This window comes from Anguilla anguilla, chromosome 10, assembly GCF_013347855.1.
Source record: "Anguilla anguilla isolate fAngAng1 chromosome 10, fAngAng1.pri, whole genome shotgun sequence".
Lineage (NCBI taxonomy): Eukaryota > Metazoa > Chordata > Actinopteri > Anguilliformes > Anguillidae > Anguilla > Anguilla anguilla.
The window spans coordinates 34,022,308-34,037,614 of NC_049210.1; the positions used below are offsets into that span (position 1 = coordinate 34,022,308).

Below are 15,307 nucleotides of genomic sequence, written 5' to 3' on the forward strand. Positions count from 1 at the left end.
AAAGGCCTATGAATAGATTTGTCAAAACTGACAGGAAATGAAATGAACCACTGAAAGAGGTAAGGTTGGGGTAGCTACATTCCCCAAGGAAGAAAAACATTTTGCGCGTCCTATGCTTGATCTTAGAAAATCAGGACAAAACGGTCTGTAAGACAGACGTGACACCCCCAGTAGGAAAACTTAAAAATTTTGGCTCATTTGTATATATTGCAATATTATGATTGAGGATTCATATGAGAAAAATGGTCTGGTACAACAACTGAAATCTCCTCAGTGGTACCATTCAAGAGGTATAGTTTCACATCTTATTGAGCTATCTCGAGAAACCAGGACAGAGCTTTCTCTCATTATTCTCTTCTATCTGCCCTCCCTCCTTCTCTCTCCTCCCGTTTGCTTGCCTGCAGTGCTCTCTCTCTCTCCCTCCACCTTCCTTGTGCCACATTCTTTCACACTCTTTCTCTGTTGCGCACTCTCTCTGTTCTCCCTTCTCCTTCTGATATACACTCTTTCCTCTCTCTAAAAATGATATATACTGTATATAAGTTTGCTTTATCAGAATGACAAATGTATCAATTATATTGACAAAGCATATACATGCACATAAAAATACGAAAACAATACAAAACAAAATCATATTGAATTGAGTGCTTTGTGTGTGTGAGTGTGTGTGTGTGTGTGTGTGGGTCAGCCATTTGTCTCTTTATGGCGCCAACACCAGTCCTCTCCAGAGAAGATAGGAAATTTTAGGGAAATAAGATCCCCTTACTTCCCCATATTTTGATTGATCTATTTTCATTTTGTGGTTCTTTTGAGGCTGGGCACGGGGGGGGGGGGGGGGGGGGGGGGGGCTGGCCTGTGGGGAGGGTGGGGGCACAGTGTGATCCTTCTACCCTGCTCTATTCCTCACAGCTGAGTCAGACCATCTCATCACAACAAATCACAAGGGATTGTAGCATAACATTGACAATTACAGCATTTGTTGACAATTAAAGTATATTTGCTATCGTTCTGTGTTAATGTTGATTATTATTTATTACATATTTATATTCGCTCTTATTATTTAACCCCTGCCAATAGACATTAAGAGGAACATAACACTATTAAATATTAGGCACATATATACAGTACAGTTGATCTATGTGGAAAGGGTAAATGTTCTTTAATGTGTCTGTAAGAAAATGTAGTCTTCAGTCATCAAACCATTACCTCAGCCTTCATTATGTTTAAGGAAGCAGTACAGCTTTGCACTCGGAATCTGTGCTTGCAGACATTTATTCTGGCTTCTCCACTAATGCATTTCTCCTTTTATCTTTTTTTTACATTAAATCCAGCTTAGTTGCAGTTTAATGTGTCCATTGATAGAGGTATATGGTGACGAAAGGCTGGAATCTGCTTTTACCATTTGATTGGTATAGCCATTGGATTGACTGAAACCAAAACCAAGGTCAATGGACTCTTCTGTCTCACAAACCTCAAAACTGATCAGCCTGCCTAAATATAAGTCCAGCACGTAATATAAGCCAGGGAAATATGTAAACATTTATACTTATTCATCCTAACCAGTGTCCCAGTCGGTATGATGGAGCATGTTTTTAAATACTACAGTACAGTGTGTATTGTGTATTGATTTCCTGTTCACTGTGTGTGTGTGTGCGTGAGTGTGTGTGTGTGTGTGTGTGTGTGTGTGTGCTTGCATGCTTGCGCATGTGTGTATGTGTGCTTGCGTTTGTGGTTGGCGGATAATGGATAATGCGATTGTGCTGGCTGCAGCATTAAGCTTGCATCAGACTGACACCTCTGCAGGCCTTTTGCTCGTGGTGGGTCAGCACTATAGCTCTCTGCTCAACATATCTCCTATCGATGTCCTGCTGCAACACATGGCATGTGGCAGGATTTGGTTTTCACACTTAAACTGCAGCTTGTACAGCACATAATGGTACAAGCTGCAGTTTAACAGTGGCCTCTGAGAGAGAGAGAGAGGGGGAGAGAGAAAGAGAGAGAAGGAGAGGGAGAGGGGGGTGGCGGTGCCGATAAAAGAAAGGCAATCAGAGTGTTTTGTCTGTGTTCTTACCACTGTAAATTCTCCCTCCTAATATTGCGTATTTTCTTGTGAATTTCGGTGATATGTATATGCTTATGAAAAAGAACGCATGTGGCATTCTGATTAAGCAAGTTTAAAGTGAGAGAGAGAGAGAGAGAGAGAGAGAGATTGAGTTACTACATGTGGATGGAGTCATGGCCACCTTTTCTTTATAACAGCCTCTGAACAGAGCTCTCCACTGTCATTGAGCAAAGGCTCTACAGCTTTGCGGTACAATTTATTATTTACTGTACACACTTCAGACCCACTGATGTTTTCACTCTACAGAGGTAGTCAGTGTAATAGTCAGTGGAGGCTCTTCACAGAGATGACTGAGGAACCTTGTGGACCCAAGTGAAAATTATAGTTACAGTACTTGTGGTGCAGACGCTAGAAGAAAAAAATATAGAATTTAGCAGACTCCTGGCACAGTTTATAGCATAATATATAGCATTGTTGATAACTGACGACAGATACGGTGGCAATAACAACCTTTTCAATCATACATGTAGTTGTTTTCTTCTCCCTTCTTGCACATTAAATTTTAATTTATATTGTTCTTTATATCAATGTTTACATGTTTAATATTCATCAATATTTCTACACACTCTTATTAAAAAGTTTAAAAAAGAAGTTTAAGTTCCTGATGGAATTTAATCAATGCAAAACAGAACATGGTGGAATCCATAATAGTTTGCTTGCTTTCTGTGAAATCCTTTACCTCCTTCAAGTTGACAAAATCCCATAACCGCTGCTTTCATTCCTAAAGTAAACAATGGAGGCTAATCCTCAGTGGTCACATTGCTTATAGTCAGTCCCCTTTATTGAATTTGCAGAATCCTCTGATCTGCCCTGTGCTTTCTCATTCACGCCAGTCAGATCAAACAGCTGGCAACAGGGATCAAATGCTGGTTTGTTGTTCATATGTGACTGTGTGCCAACTGGTGAAGGTTGCTGAATCATGGCTGCACAATACAGTACAGCCTGAGAGAAGAGTTCAGTGCAGACATAGGAAAGATGTCACATTTTTATGGGTTTGCAGTTTTGCCCTGTAATAGTTCAGTGTATGTGTGCATTTTATTTGGGTAAAGCACAAGACACAATAATATGTGTTGTTTGTGGAATACAAAGATAGGCTCTCACATCTCATCTCAGCTAAGGTAGGACATGTACATTGTGTCAGGGCCATAGAGGGTATTTAAACCAGGATAGAAGGCCAGTGTGTTGAAGGTCACTGCGATGCAAACTTGGGTTGTGTTTCAGTGACCTTCCCACTGACCCAGTGTGATAGCAGTACACTATTATTTTATTTTGTAATGTGATTGTTGTCAGTGAGTTCCTGCAGCATATTGACTGTGACTCCACAGAAAGACACTTTGGTTCCTAAGTTCACCCAGGTATGTATGGCAAAACACCTTTATATACATATCCTAACTTTCATTTTCTTATGAGACAGCTTTATTTAAGGAGACTTTCCAAATGAAAAACATGACAAATATAAATATCATGGGAATTGGATATTTACTAATCTAATGCAAGGTTATACTCATGTGAATACTTAGCACATATGCTGATTTAAGTTGCTAAAAAGATGCATTTCCTAAGAAAAAATTATGAGTTCTTTCTTGAGATAGACATCCCACTCTCTCTGTCTCTCTTTATTTCAACTACCAGATGAAAAATCCAGGTTCACAGAGTAAACGTCCTCCAGAATTGTGCTCCAATCACCTGGATTTATTTACAAGTACAATTCTTCAGCCAGGAGGTATCAATCCATCAATTATCTATACCCGCTTATCCTGGCCAGGGTCGAAACGAGGTGCTGGAGCCTATCCCAGCATGCATTGCGCGAGAAGCAGGATTACACCCTGGACAGGCCACCAATCTATCACAGGGCACATACAGCATTCACTCACACACTCATACCTATGGGCAATTTAGAGTCTTCAATTAGCCTAGCTGCATGTCTTTCGACTGTGGCAGGAAACCAGAGTACCCGGAGGAAACCCACAAGGACACAGGGAGAACATGCAAACTCCACACAGAAAGACCCACGCAGCCAGGAGGTAGAATTAGTGAAATCATGGGTGGAAGAAAGCATGGCAGGACATTCACTTTCTGACCCCTGCACCTCCAACTGCTGGTACTTAATCTGAATTACGTCTGTAATTACTTAAGTAAATATCCAGCTGTATAAATAGATGGTATGTAAAAATATAAACTGACGTGCAAGATGCTCCGGATAAGAGCATCTCCTAAAGGCTGAATATAATGTAATAATGAATATAGGCTACAGCTATAGCTGGATAGTTAGAGGCAATTCAGTTAAATAACTATTTCGTTCCACGGCATAAAGCCGAGGAATTAGACTTTCGTTAGTTAGTTATGCAATGTCCCTTATCCGCCAATTAAGGCACAGTGCATTCAAAATGTCAATTTTATTTCCCTAGCACACGTCCTGCTACAAAAGACAATGAACTGTGATAACAGATGACACGGATTGAGGGCGTCCTTGCTCCGTTAGCTCGGCGTTCGCTTCGCTGGGTCTGCGCGAGATCGAGCACGCGCTCCGAGAGAGAGCGTGTGTGTGTGTGTGTGTGTGTGTGTGAGAGAGAGAGAGAGAGAGAGAGAGAGCAACCAGCCCTGTAATCAAGAAAGAAAGAGAGAACTTACGCAAGAAAGAAACATTGTCATTTTCTCACCTGGCAGCACGAAAAGGATAATCGCATTGCATCGGAGGACCACATTACAACACCGGGCTTTGCCTGGCAGAAACAACAAACAGCCTTTTGGAACTCAGTGGAAACAAAACAAAAAACAAAACAAACAACAAAAAAAATCTGGGGCGCACACTGACAATAAACAACACACTCATCGACAAGTGGACGGCTCTGCAGATGGGATATGGCAAGGAACAGGGACGAAAGGAAATAAGCGAGTGTTCTTTTTGCCCCTTGTGCATTTAAACCTTGCGTTTACGGTAATCTCCATTTTCATAAAACTTTAAGATCAGAAGAAACAATGAAGACTTGAAACTCTTCTCGTGTAACGTTTTGTTAGTTAGCTGGCTAAAAGCTAGCGGTTTTTTCTGTTTAGTGGAGTGTGTCCGGAGTGACGTTGGCTAGCTGTTAGCTAACGTGTTGTTTTGAAAGTTTGGCATTTCTTTTCCCTAAAGAGTGAGAGTGTTACAGTTGGAGTTAAAGGGGAAGGATTGCTTCTTGACTTCGCACCCTCTGCACGTTTTTTTTGTAAATGATGGCCGCTGAGGTCAGCACCGAGGAGACGGGTTCGGTCTCAGCTGGGACGGGGGGTATGAGCGGTGGAGGCCCCGACACGGCCCATTTTTTATATTATACCAAACCGAGGGTGCGGGTCAGCGAATTGGGCTCAGGAGCAAATCAAATCCTCCGCCAGTCACCCAACAACTCTCCCGACTCTCTCCTTGAAATGCCGATGTACCCGGTCCCCGGAGGGGATCTCTCAGGATCAGTCTTGCCCGTCGCTGGGAGTGGCAGCGGTTGTGGACACAGCATTGCCTTTGGGACAAGCTCAGGAGCCGACATCGGAGGATCCTATTCCCCGATTTCAGAGGGATTAAATAGCGGGATGTCCTCGATGGGTCTGGACGGGCCCGCTTACTTTCCACCGTTGCCACCCCCTCCTCCACCGCCAAACGCTTACGGGACTCTCGGCACAGTGGATGAAAACGATGTGTTGGATGGACCAGAATTCGAGGAAGATGAGGTGACATTTCGACTTACTGCCCCGCCCACGAACCAGTAAGGAGGTTTCACTGTATTCTGATGATGACGGTAGTCAATTTATCTTGAATTTGCGTTGAGAATGTGTGAGTACTAGAGTAGCCCAAAGTATGTGTGCCATTTAGACTTCTAACGGCACTATTTTGGAAGTTTCTTTTCAGACTCAACTTGTTGAATACAGCTGACGTCCTGAAATAACAAAATCACATTTTCTTTAAGTGGGGCGGGATGTAGAGTGAAGAGACTAGACAGCTTGGGCACCCCCTCTTAATTCTCCAGTATTCAGTTTTCTGATGCATGCGTAATCCACAATGCCAGTGCCGCATGTGGCAATTTAATTGTAGTGAGATTCGTAGTCAATGGAAATTGATTGAATCTCAGTAAATGAATTACTTCCACAGACCCGAACACGTAACATGGACATATAAAGGGTTGTTTTTCCCTTTCTTCTCGTTATTTATTGATATGATGCTTGTCCACATCTTGTACGAAATGTTGACGGGGCGTTTTTGAATAGCTGGCCAGTTGTGCAGTGAGACGAAGTAATGGAAGCCGACAATGGCCACGAAACGGTGCGGTCAGGCCGTATCGTTTGCTCATGAACGAAAAGCGATACCTTTTATTTCTCTGTGCTGTACGTCTTTGCTTCTGTTTCACGCCGCTGTAAATGCCTGTACGCATATTCCTCGCACAATGTCTCCGTTACGTTCCTCCTTCTCTTTAGTGACATAATCTTGAACAGGCATGACAGAGGTATCGGTCTGTATGCAATGCACTGAGTCTTGAAAGAAGGTTAGATAGAATCAAAGGTACACAGTTCAAATTATCAAGGATAGTTTTAACGTGTATGCAGCCAGCAACTTTGAAGAAAATCTTTGGAGTTGCGGTCCAAAGGGTCATATTCCCTAAGGAATGACCCATTTTTGCTGAAGTTGCAATGCTGTTTCATCAACCTACAACATTCCCCTACTGTAAAGTGAAAAAAAGTCTCTAACTATGGTAAATGGTAAATGGGACTGCATTTATATAGCGCTTTTATCCAAAGCGCTTTCCAATTGATGCCTCTCATTCACCCACTCACACACACACACCAATGGTTAAAGGCTGCCATGCAAGGTACCAATCAGCTCATTGGGAGCAGTTAGGGGTTAGGTGTCTTGCTTAGGGATACTTCGACACAGGGGGATCTAACCGGCAACCCTCCGACTGCCAGACAACCGCTCTTACCTCCTGAGCTATGTCGCCCCCGCTTCTCATTTCTGGTTAGATTTTATCTGGGGCAAATTACAGCAGCAACTGTTAACGCTGCAGTACCCGCTTCAGTGACACTGTCCCTGCTTCGTCTCATCAGAGATCTATACGGTACTGTGCAGGTCCTGATTAATTCTGTTGCCACTGCAAGGCCATTTCGATTACACGGTGGGAATCACGCCATTACATGTTCGTTACAGGTGCGTCACAGAGGGAGGGAGGGAGAGAGAGAAACCCGGTCTCCTTCTGTTTATCAAACTCCTGTCTCAAACAGCGACAAATCACTGCCATAGCTGCGTGCAGAAGAACTTATCCAGGTTGCTGTAGCAGCATTATCTGTTATTTATTTATTTTTCTTTGCAGTTTGGGAGGGGGGGATGCCTGTACCATTTCATGTATATAGGCCTTTGTGATTTATGGCTTCTAGGAAAATAAACTGATTTCGCTGCTCTGCGTCATGCTTCCTGTAAAAGAGAACGGGTAGCCAGCCGAGGTAGGGATTTATATGGCTTTCCCTCTCATCTTATCAGTGGGCTAGCAGCGCCACAGTTGTCAGTTCAGATAAATTTGAGCAGCTCCCTGGCCTTCCCCAACCCGAAGACTTTTCCGATTTGATCTGCCACGGGGCTTATCAGGCAGAGCGAGAGGTTAGCGGGGCTCACGTTTCCGATGCTCAGGCAGCGTGTAGCTAACGTTTGCTCTCCTGCCTACGCCTCTGTGCGTCATGCTGTCATCCTCAGACCCTCTACCACATCCTTGGTCGCCACCATGGTTACACCTCGGTGGGTGAAAGTGAGCGTATTGGGCAAGGCTTGCCTGAGAGCTCAGCTTGTTCTGGGCGGCAGTGTGATATTATGTTCACGGAATTGGGCTTGCGACTCTGAGGTTGGTGGTTCGATTCCCAGCAGCTCCTGCTGTATCCCTGAGCAAGCTACTCGACCTTAATTTGGGGAAATATCCGGCCATATAAATAGATTGTACGTAAAAAAGCAATCTGCGTAATTCTCTCTGGACTGGAACGATCTGCTGAATGCCGACATGTGGTGTGGTTGTTTAGCAACAGAGGGTAAAAATTACATGAAAAATAAAAAAAAACAGGCTAGGAAATGGGCCTACACAGATCTACCTACACAGCCGCCTCACTCTACCACCACCAGCACTGTGTGATCACATGATAAGCTATAAAAAGATGTGGGGGGGAAATTCAGTATTATATAGCCCTATGTGGAGGTAGCCTAGACTGATGGGTTTCCATATGCTGGGCAGGGGACAGACCATAAAAGGCAAAGCTGTGTGTAAAATGTGAGAGGTGTGAGCTGTTTTTCTTCCTCTCAGCATCTGGGGCAAAGGAACGGTTGACATTTCAGACTTTTATTTGCGGAAATTAGACCAATAGTGCATGAGATATGGCTGAGAACAGATAAAAAAACCGCCGTATTTCTCCAGTTTTTTACGGAATACTGTGACCGCTGATCACACCCATACGTGAACAGTTATTCATTTCACTGGTTTTATGGGGGAACTGAATTGAATTTGACAGTTAGCCTAAGTTTTTTTTTTTTGATTGAAAGCATGCCGGTGTGCCTTTTTCAGGAGGGCATGCAGCTGCATTTAAATAGTTCAAAGGGAGAACACAGCTCAGAAATGTGGGATTTAAAAGGGCAGGCAGAGAATCTAAACCAGGCATTTTACCAAATTTGAAAGCACTTGCTTACAGTGAACATTAAGCAGTAAGGTTGAAGGGTCTTAGTGATTGTCAGAGACATAGGCTATGTACCACTAACTCCATAAATAGGCCTTTCCTGGGTGTGATTCTCCTATAGACCCACATCTGCAAAAGTTGGTGGTCACTGATGGTCTGATTTCTGCAGTCTTGGTCCAGTGGACTTGAGTTTTTCTGTCCCTGTCACTTGTGTGAAACCTATTTGCTTGCATTTCCATGTTACAACAGGAAGGGGAAATGATTAACATTTGAAAATGTGCACACATAACTCAAATTTCAATGCAGTCATTGGCTAAAGACTTGCTTTAGTGTGAAACCACAATCATGGATATATTAGCCTACGTTTAAATTCAGATTATTCTTTAATCAAGATGAAGTGTGTAATGGTTAATGACCACTCTACTTAGCCTATATTTACAACATCTTTTCATTAACACAAACTTGTTAGAATTGTGGCTAACAGGATAAGTCTTTGAATTCCACGGCTGTCGAACATTGTCAGCTTATGAGGGGCTGACTTTATAATGCAGACCAGCCAAGCTGGTGTAGTCACATGGCCGGCCTGTGGTAAGGCACACTTGTGTCATAACGCGGCATAATTTGACAGTGCAAACATTAGAAGTGGAGTTATTTAGCCTTTCCTTCTTTATAAGCTGACTTGCCGTCTTTGTTGAAATGTACGGGCCTATAAAGTTGCATTACCTCCAGTAACAATAGGCCGACAGCCTAAAGTAGTCCTCTTCTGCTGTCCTTGTGATTCAGACTGAACGGGAGGTTCCCGTTGAACCCCACGCTCTGCTGGCTCGCCGAGTGACGAGCACTTTTTAGTCTGCGATGAAGCCACGTGTGGTGCACGACCGTTTTTGAAAGGCGCAATCACGGCACGGATCAAATGCGGTCTTCACGGCTCAAATACGGTCTTCATGGCCTTCTTTTATGAGCAGTGCCGACTTTTAACTGGTCACCCAAACACTGGCTCTGATTGAGGCATCTGGAGTCTCAGTGCACCTCCGTCGCCCATTATCCTACATTTAATGACCGTTAATGGTGTTCAGGGGCCTGTTTAAGTATTCTTCATTTGGAGAGTGCCGCTATGACGCTAAGGTCCGTCACCTGAAACAGTGTAGCATTGACCCTGTTTAATGTTGCACCCCTCCATTTAATTAGCTGTGGCGTGCGGATGAGTTTATGACTTTGTTAATGAAGGTGTAGACCAAACTGCAAGCTACTTTAAAACCCTGTGCAAAATTTTGCTTAACCCTCTTAATCTCCGTACTCTTTCAATTAGGGCAAACTATTTTTGGCAAAGTGGAAGGAAGTCAACACACTGAGCTGGCAACATGTGTCAACGCTGCACATTTGTAACGGGGGGTGGGGGGGTGACTTAAATATACATTCTGTGTGTATGATTAGTCCTGGGGAAGTCTTTCTTATGTGGCTCAGTGTAGAAATATTGATCTCTGTTCAGGTTTAAGATAAACTTTATTGTCCCCATGGGGAAATTAGCTTTGGATATAGGCTACATAAAAAAGCAGCTATTTCTAATAACAGCCTAGGATACAGAGCAATACAGTGCACAACACAGCAAATGCCAATGAATGGTAAAGGTGTCCATTCACCTCCAGTATATTGTATGCTATTGTTAGCCTATTTGTTAGCAATGGGACGGCGGGTTTGATATCACTGTTCCCTGGATGTTCAGCAGCTTGATTGACAGGGGTACAAACCAATGCGTGAAGAGATTCAGCTTGCACCTCTGCTCGAGTTAATCTGTTACTTCTTCCTGATTTTATTCTTTGAATTTCTGAATAGAGTACATAAGTAGTACCGGGGGCAACTTTTCCCCTGTCCGTTATGATCTACGAAGACAAAACTGATTCAAGATCAGAACTCTTACTGCGCGATGTGTTATGAATACCCCCCCTGGTTTCCTAGTATGATGGCTGCGACTGTATAATCACTCATAAGATTTATGCAGTGAAAACACGTGTCCTTGTGGGGGACCAGTGTTCTTGAGAGCCCTGCACAGTAGCACTGAGGACCGCGCCTGTGCTACTGCGGTCATGACCCAATTAATACGAGAGTCCTTGCATGCACTGCTGATGTTCTCTGACAGAGAGGGCTGGCTTCAGGAACGGCTCAGATACCCTGGAGAGCGGGTGCTCAGCGGACTAGAGCGTAGATATGGTGCAGTCATTGGCTGGCTGGCACAGTCTCCCGGAAGCAGAAATGCAAACGGTTTCACCAGGAAAGCCTGCATGCGGCTGTCTTTCCTGGCACCGTTATTACCTGCCTGTTCAGCAGAGTTTTCTTTTGATGTTTCTCTGTCTGTGGTTACTCTGTGCACAATGGCCTATTGTTGTATTGCATTTTCATTCAAATAATGAATGGGTTAGTGAAAAACATTTACTGTTTTAAAATAAATTTTAAAAAAAATATAGGATATATGGGCCACTCCCTTTTACAAACTCAATTCTCTCTTCAAACGAACAAGAAAAATAATTGGTAAAAAGAAATGGATAACTAATGTAAATACAGAATGTAAATATGTGATTAAGATGATAAGAGGGATCAAAAGCTGACGTCTAGGTGAAAACAAACTGCGAAAATAAAACACTGATACAGTTTCAGAAATGGTATAATGATTTGAGGTGAGAATTTTGTGATTCACGAGTGCAACCGCAGTTTTGGCAACCGGTCCTTTTGGGGGCAGGACTGAGCCGTTGGTTTTGAGGAACTCTGCGGCGGCAGGTTTTGATTTTCAGTTTGGATTCGCGTTGTTGATCGAGGCGTTCAGGCTGGACCGCTTCAGTAAAAAATACAGCCATATAAACGGGCGACGTGTAAATGTCAGCTCTGTTAGCCCCCCGGTGCTGCCTGCCGAGCAAATGGACAATGACGGATGTCAGGCCTCCAGGAGTTCAGTAAATGAAAGCTGTCCCAGCATCCCCTCTTTCTGTAGTGTTGCTGGGCCCTGTTTCACAATGCAGGATTGATGAGTTAGCTGGGTAACTGCACTCACTAAAATCCGGAACCCTCCCAAATCTGGAACATGGACTGAAGTGAAAAGAGCCGTTCCGGGTTTTACTCAGCACCAGTTATCCAGCTAACTCGGTGATCCTGCTCCATGAAATCCACCTCTCCCAGGACTGTTTTCTCTAGCGCACGCTCTTTGTTTCCCGTGATCGTAATCCCGCGGGTAGCTCCGAGCGCTCTGAGGTAGCGCCTCCTCGGTGTCGGTTTCAGCGCCTCCTCGGGGTCCCGTCGTCGGGAGGCGTCGATGCGCCCGTCGGAGGAGAGCGCAAACGGCTATCCGACCCGCCCACCCGCCGTCTTCGTGGACGTGGCTAAACTTAGCGCCCCGTCAGGCGAGAGCGGCGGGTCACTGCAATCATTCATGATTTCCCCCCCCCCCCACGGCGGCTCTCATTCATAAACAATGGAGTCAACTCGAGGATAAATATTTCGCCACCGCCAACTACGGCGTTAGCGAGATGAGGAAGAGGCGGTTAATGTTCTCCCAAAAAGCCGCGCTCTAGGGAAAAGCAAACGGAAAAGCTTTCGGAACGGCGAGTTTCCACAAAGCGTTAGACGGGATTTGAAGCCGTGAAAAGCTTCACCGGGAAAAAAGTTTGATTGGCCAGGTAAGCGCTCTGCTCTGAAAAGCTCTCGAGTGATGCGCTGACAGAATCCTCTGTGTTGGATTGCTTTTTCGGGGCGCGCGCGATAATCGGAATTCCAAAACAAGGGATTTGCGCTGTGTCACCTTGGAGCCGCCCTTGAGCCAAGTTATAGTTTACTTTGTAATTTTTTTTTGTTTTCTTAGCACGACCTAAGTTGCTTACAAATGTCACATTATTCCACCACGGTGTCATTTACCAAGCAGAATGCGTGCTGTTGCAACTCATGTTAAGTTGCTTGCCCGAGGGTACGGTGTGTCACTTCCGTACGATCGGAATCGAGCCTGCAACCTCCAGATTACATGCCCAGCCCCTTATCCACTGTGCCTCACAGTGCTGTTTGTTGTGGCCTGAAAGTCTTTGTCATAGTGATGCTTTTATAGAGAGTCATTGATTGTGGTTTTCCTTTAAATGTGCCTTTTGGAAACTTGGAAACTTGGGTGGAACTCAATGAAATGAAGCGTTGTGCACGCCTTTATTGTAGTTAAGTAAAAGTGTTAAAAAAAAAAAAATGTGTGAAAAAGGGGGTGGGGTTTGTGTGAGCTTCCCCATGACAGCCTGCAGTCTGGTTGGCCGTTTGGATGGGTCATGTGCGGTGCGTGTTGAAGAGCTGTGGGTGTTCGGCTTGTGCAGGGCATTGATAAGGGCCACTGTTTCCACGCATTTTCTGCACGTTACGCAATGTCCTGTTATCCTGCCCAATAGCAGGCTAGTGGTCCCGCTTGGTTTTCTTCAGCGTATCCTGTTTTCAAGACTATTGAACACTTCACTGTGGTTTCCTTATTTACTCAGCTTTAATGAACTCTTCTTACACACGCACACACACAAACATATGTGCGTATATATATATATATATATATATATATATATATATGTGTGTGTGTGTGTGTGTGCATATGCATATATATTTTTTAATTACATATATATATAGGCTTTAAATTATGTTTGTGTTTTACTGTGTACCTAGCGCTGAGGGAGAAAATGGAATTTAGTCACAGTGCGATTTGCATAACGCACGGTTTACCAGTGAAACGGCGTAGCCTGCTCCCGCCAGGCATGTATGAGCGGTCAGGAGAGGTGCCGTCATTGGCTGAGAGTGCAGGAAAGCCTTCCTGTTCTCAGGGGGGTGGGGGGGGGGCGTGGCTGATTTTTGGCCAGTTCTTCACACGGAGTGCGGGAGGTGGTTTGACAGGTGTGTGCGTACTCAAATAAAAACGAACATGAATAATACACAACCCCCCGAGGTGGCGGACCTCTTCCCCAGCATGCTTTCTCGTGTGATTGAGGGATCTCCACCGCGGATATAGGATCTCATAATAGGGACACCCCCCTGTCCTGCTTCAGGGGGAAATTATAGAGAGGGATGTTCTCTCCTGTGAAGCTATTTGTCCCTTAAGATCATATATAATCATGTTTAATTCATGTGCAAGTTTATTACCTGCTTCACACACACACACACACACACACACACACCATACAGACACGCAGAGACACACACACACACCCCACACAGACACAGACACTCAGACACACACACACAGCATACAGACGCACAGACACGCACATGGGCACATGCACACACCCACACACACAGCATACAGACGCACATAGACACACACACACACACGCACACCACACAGACACACACAGGCGCACACTCACACACCATACACACACACCACACACGTCAGCAGACGGCGCGCCGCGCAGATGCAAAGTTTTGCTAAGCCGGGTTGAGTTCGGCTGCTCCCCCCCCCCCCCCGGCAGAGAGAGAGCAGCAGACTCCGCTCGCTGACCCGGAGCCCCGCGCCGAGCTCAGTATAGCGCAGCGGCGGCTCCCGGGTAGGATGGTGGAGGCGGAGTCAGAGCGCCGCCGGTAACGCCCGGCGGGACGAGGACCCTCACCGCACCGCGGCGACCCGCGCTCCCCCCCCCTCCCTCAGCCCAGACGCGACCTCACCTTCCCAGCGCTCGCCACGCAGGCGGAGATGCAGCAGAGGAATTCCTCGTAAGTCGGGACCCCGATTCCCCCCCCCACCCCCCCCTTCCCCCCTCCACCATTTTCAAAACCGCTGGAAAAGAGATCGAAGAGGATTTTTCCGCCCCATCGTCCTTCGTAGTTTTTTTTATTTTAAAAAATTTTTATAACCCCCACAGCCTCCTCTTCTCTCTCCCCGTCCCGGGAGGGGAGTCGTCGTGGACGCGCTTCTGGAATCGTCCGCTCTTTTGGCTCGCGGGGTCCCCTTTCCGCGGCGCCGCTCCGCTGAAGTTGCGGCTTGCGTCTCGGGGATTTAGAGCGCGCTGTAAAACACCCTGCTTGTCACGGTCCTCCCATGGCCCGAGAGAGCTCCGCTACTGCTCTTCGGTATTGCGTTCCCAGTTGCATGAACGACAGGTAAAGTGCTTTATCGTTATCCTTCCCTGGGAAGTTTCGCGGTTGGATTTTAAAACGTGAAAAGGTGCAAAAAAATGTTCCTGTGGGGTACAGTCGCCGTCAGTACAACAGAGAGCATTTCCTTTTTTTTTTGAGTCTGTGGCAGCCAAGGTGTTTTAAAGGAGCGTGTGGTGGCATGAACACTGTTGCTCGTTGCAGTGACTAAAGCATCTTTGTGTCCCGGGTTAATTAATTTAGTAAAGGTTAATTAGTGTCTTGGTGCTGTCTCCTGGCTTCCTGGCTTTTCTTAGTGATGGCACCCTCTGTACTCCATGTACTCTTCTTTGCAGAGTACCCTTCGAAACACTTCAGATTAACTTAAACCGCTCGTATTTTAATTGGTTATAATGTTTTAGTGGAAAACTTCGCGGGGTTGTG

The 15,307-nt window shown here is 45.3% G+C and overlaps 1 protein-coding gene across 4 annotated transcripts in view; it reads left to right on the forward strand.

The window, feature by feature from the left end:
* The first annotated feature begins 4,665 nt into the window (after positions 1–4,665).
* Positions 4,666–15,307, forward strand: part of rasa1a (RAS p21 protein activator (GTPase activating protein) 1a) — a 42,300-nt gene continuing 31,658 nt past the window's right edge. Inside the window, exon 1 of one of the 4 annotated variants that reach the window (XM_035378780.1) lies at positions 4,666–5,859. In XM_035378780.1, the coding sequence (XP_035234671.1) occupies positions 5,333–5,859 (527 nt within the window). In that variant the 5' untranslated portion in view covers positions 4,666–5,332. The remainder of the gene's footprint in view (positions 5,860–15,307) is intronic. The other 3 variants (XM_035378779.1, XM_035378781.1, XM_035378782.1) reach the window with 3 other exon arrangements.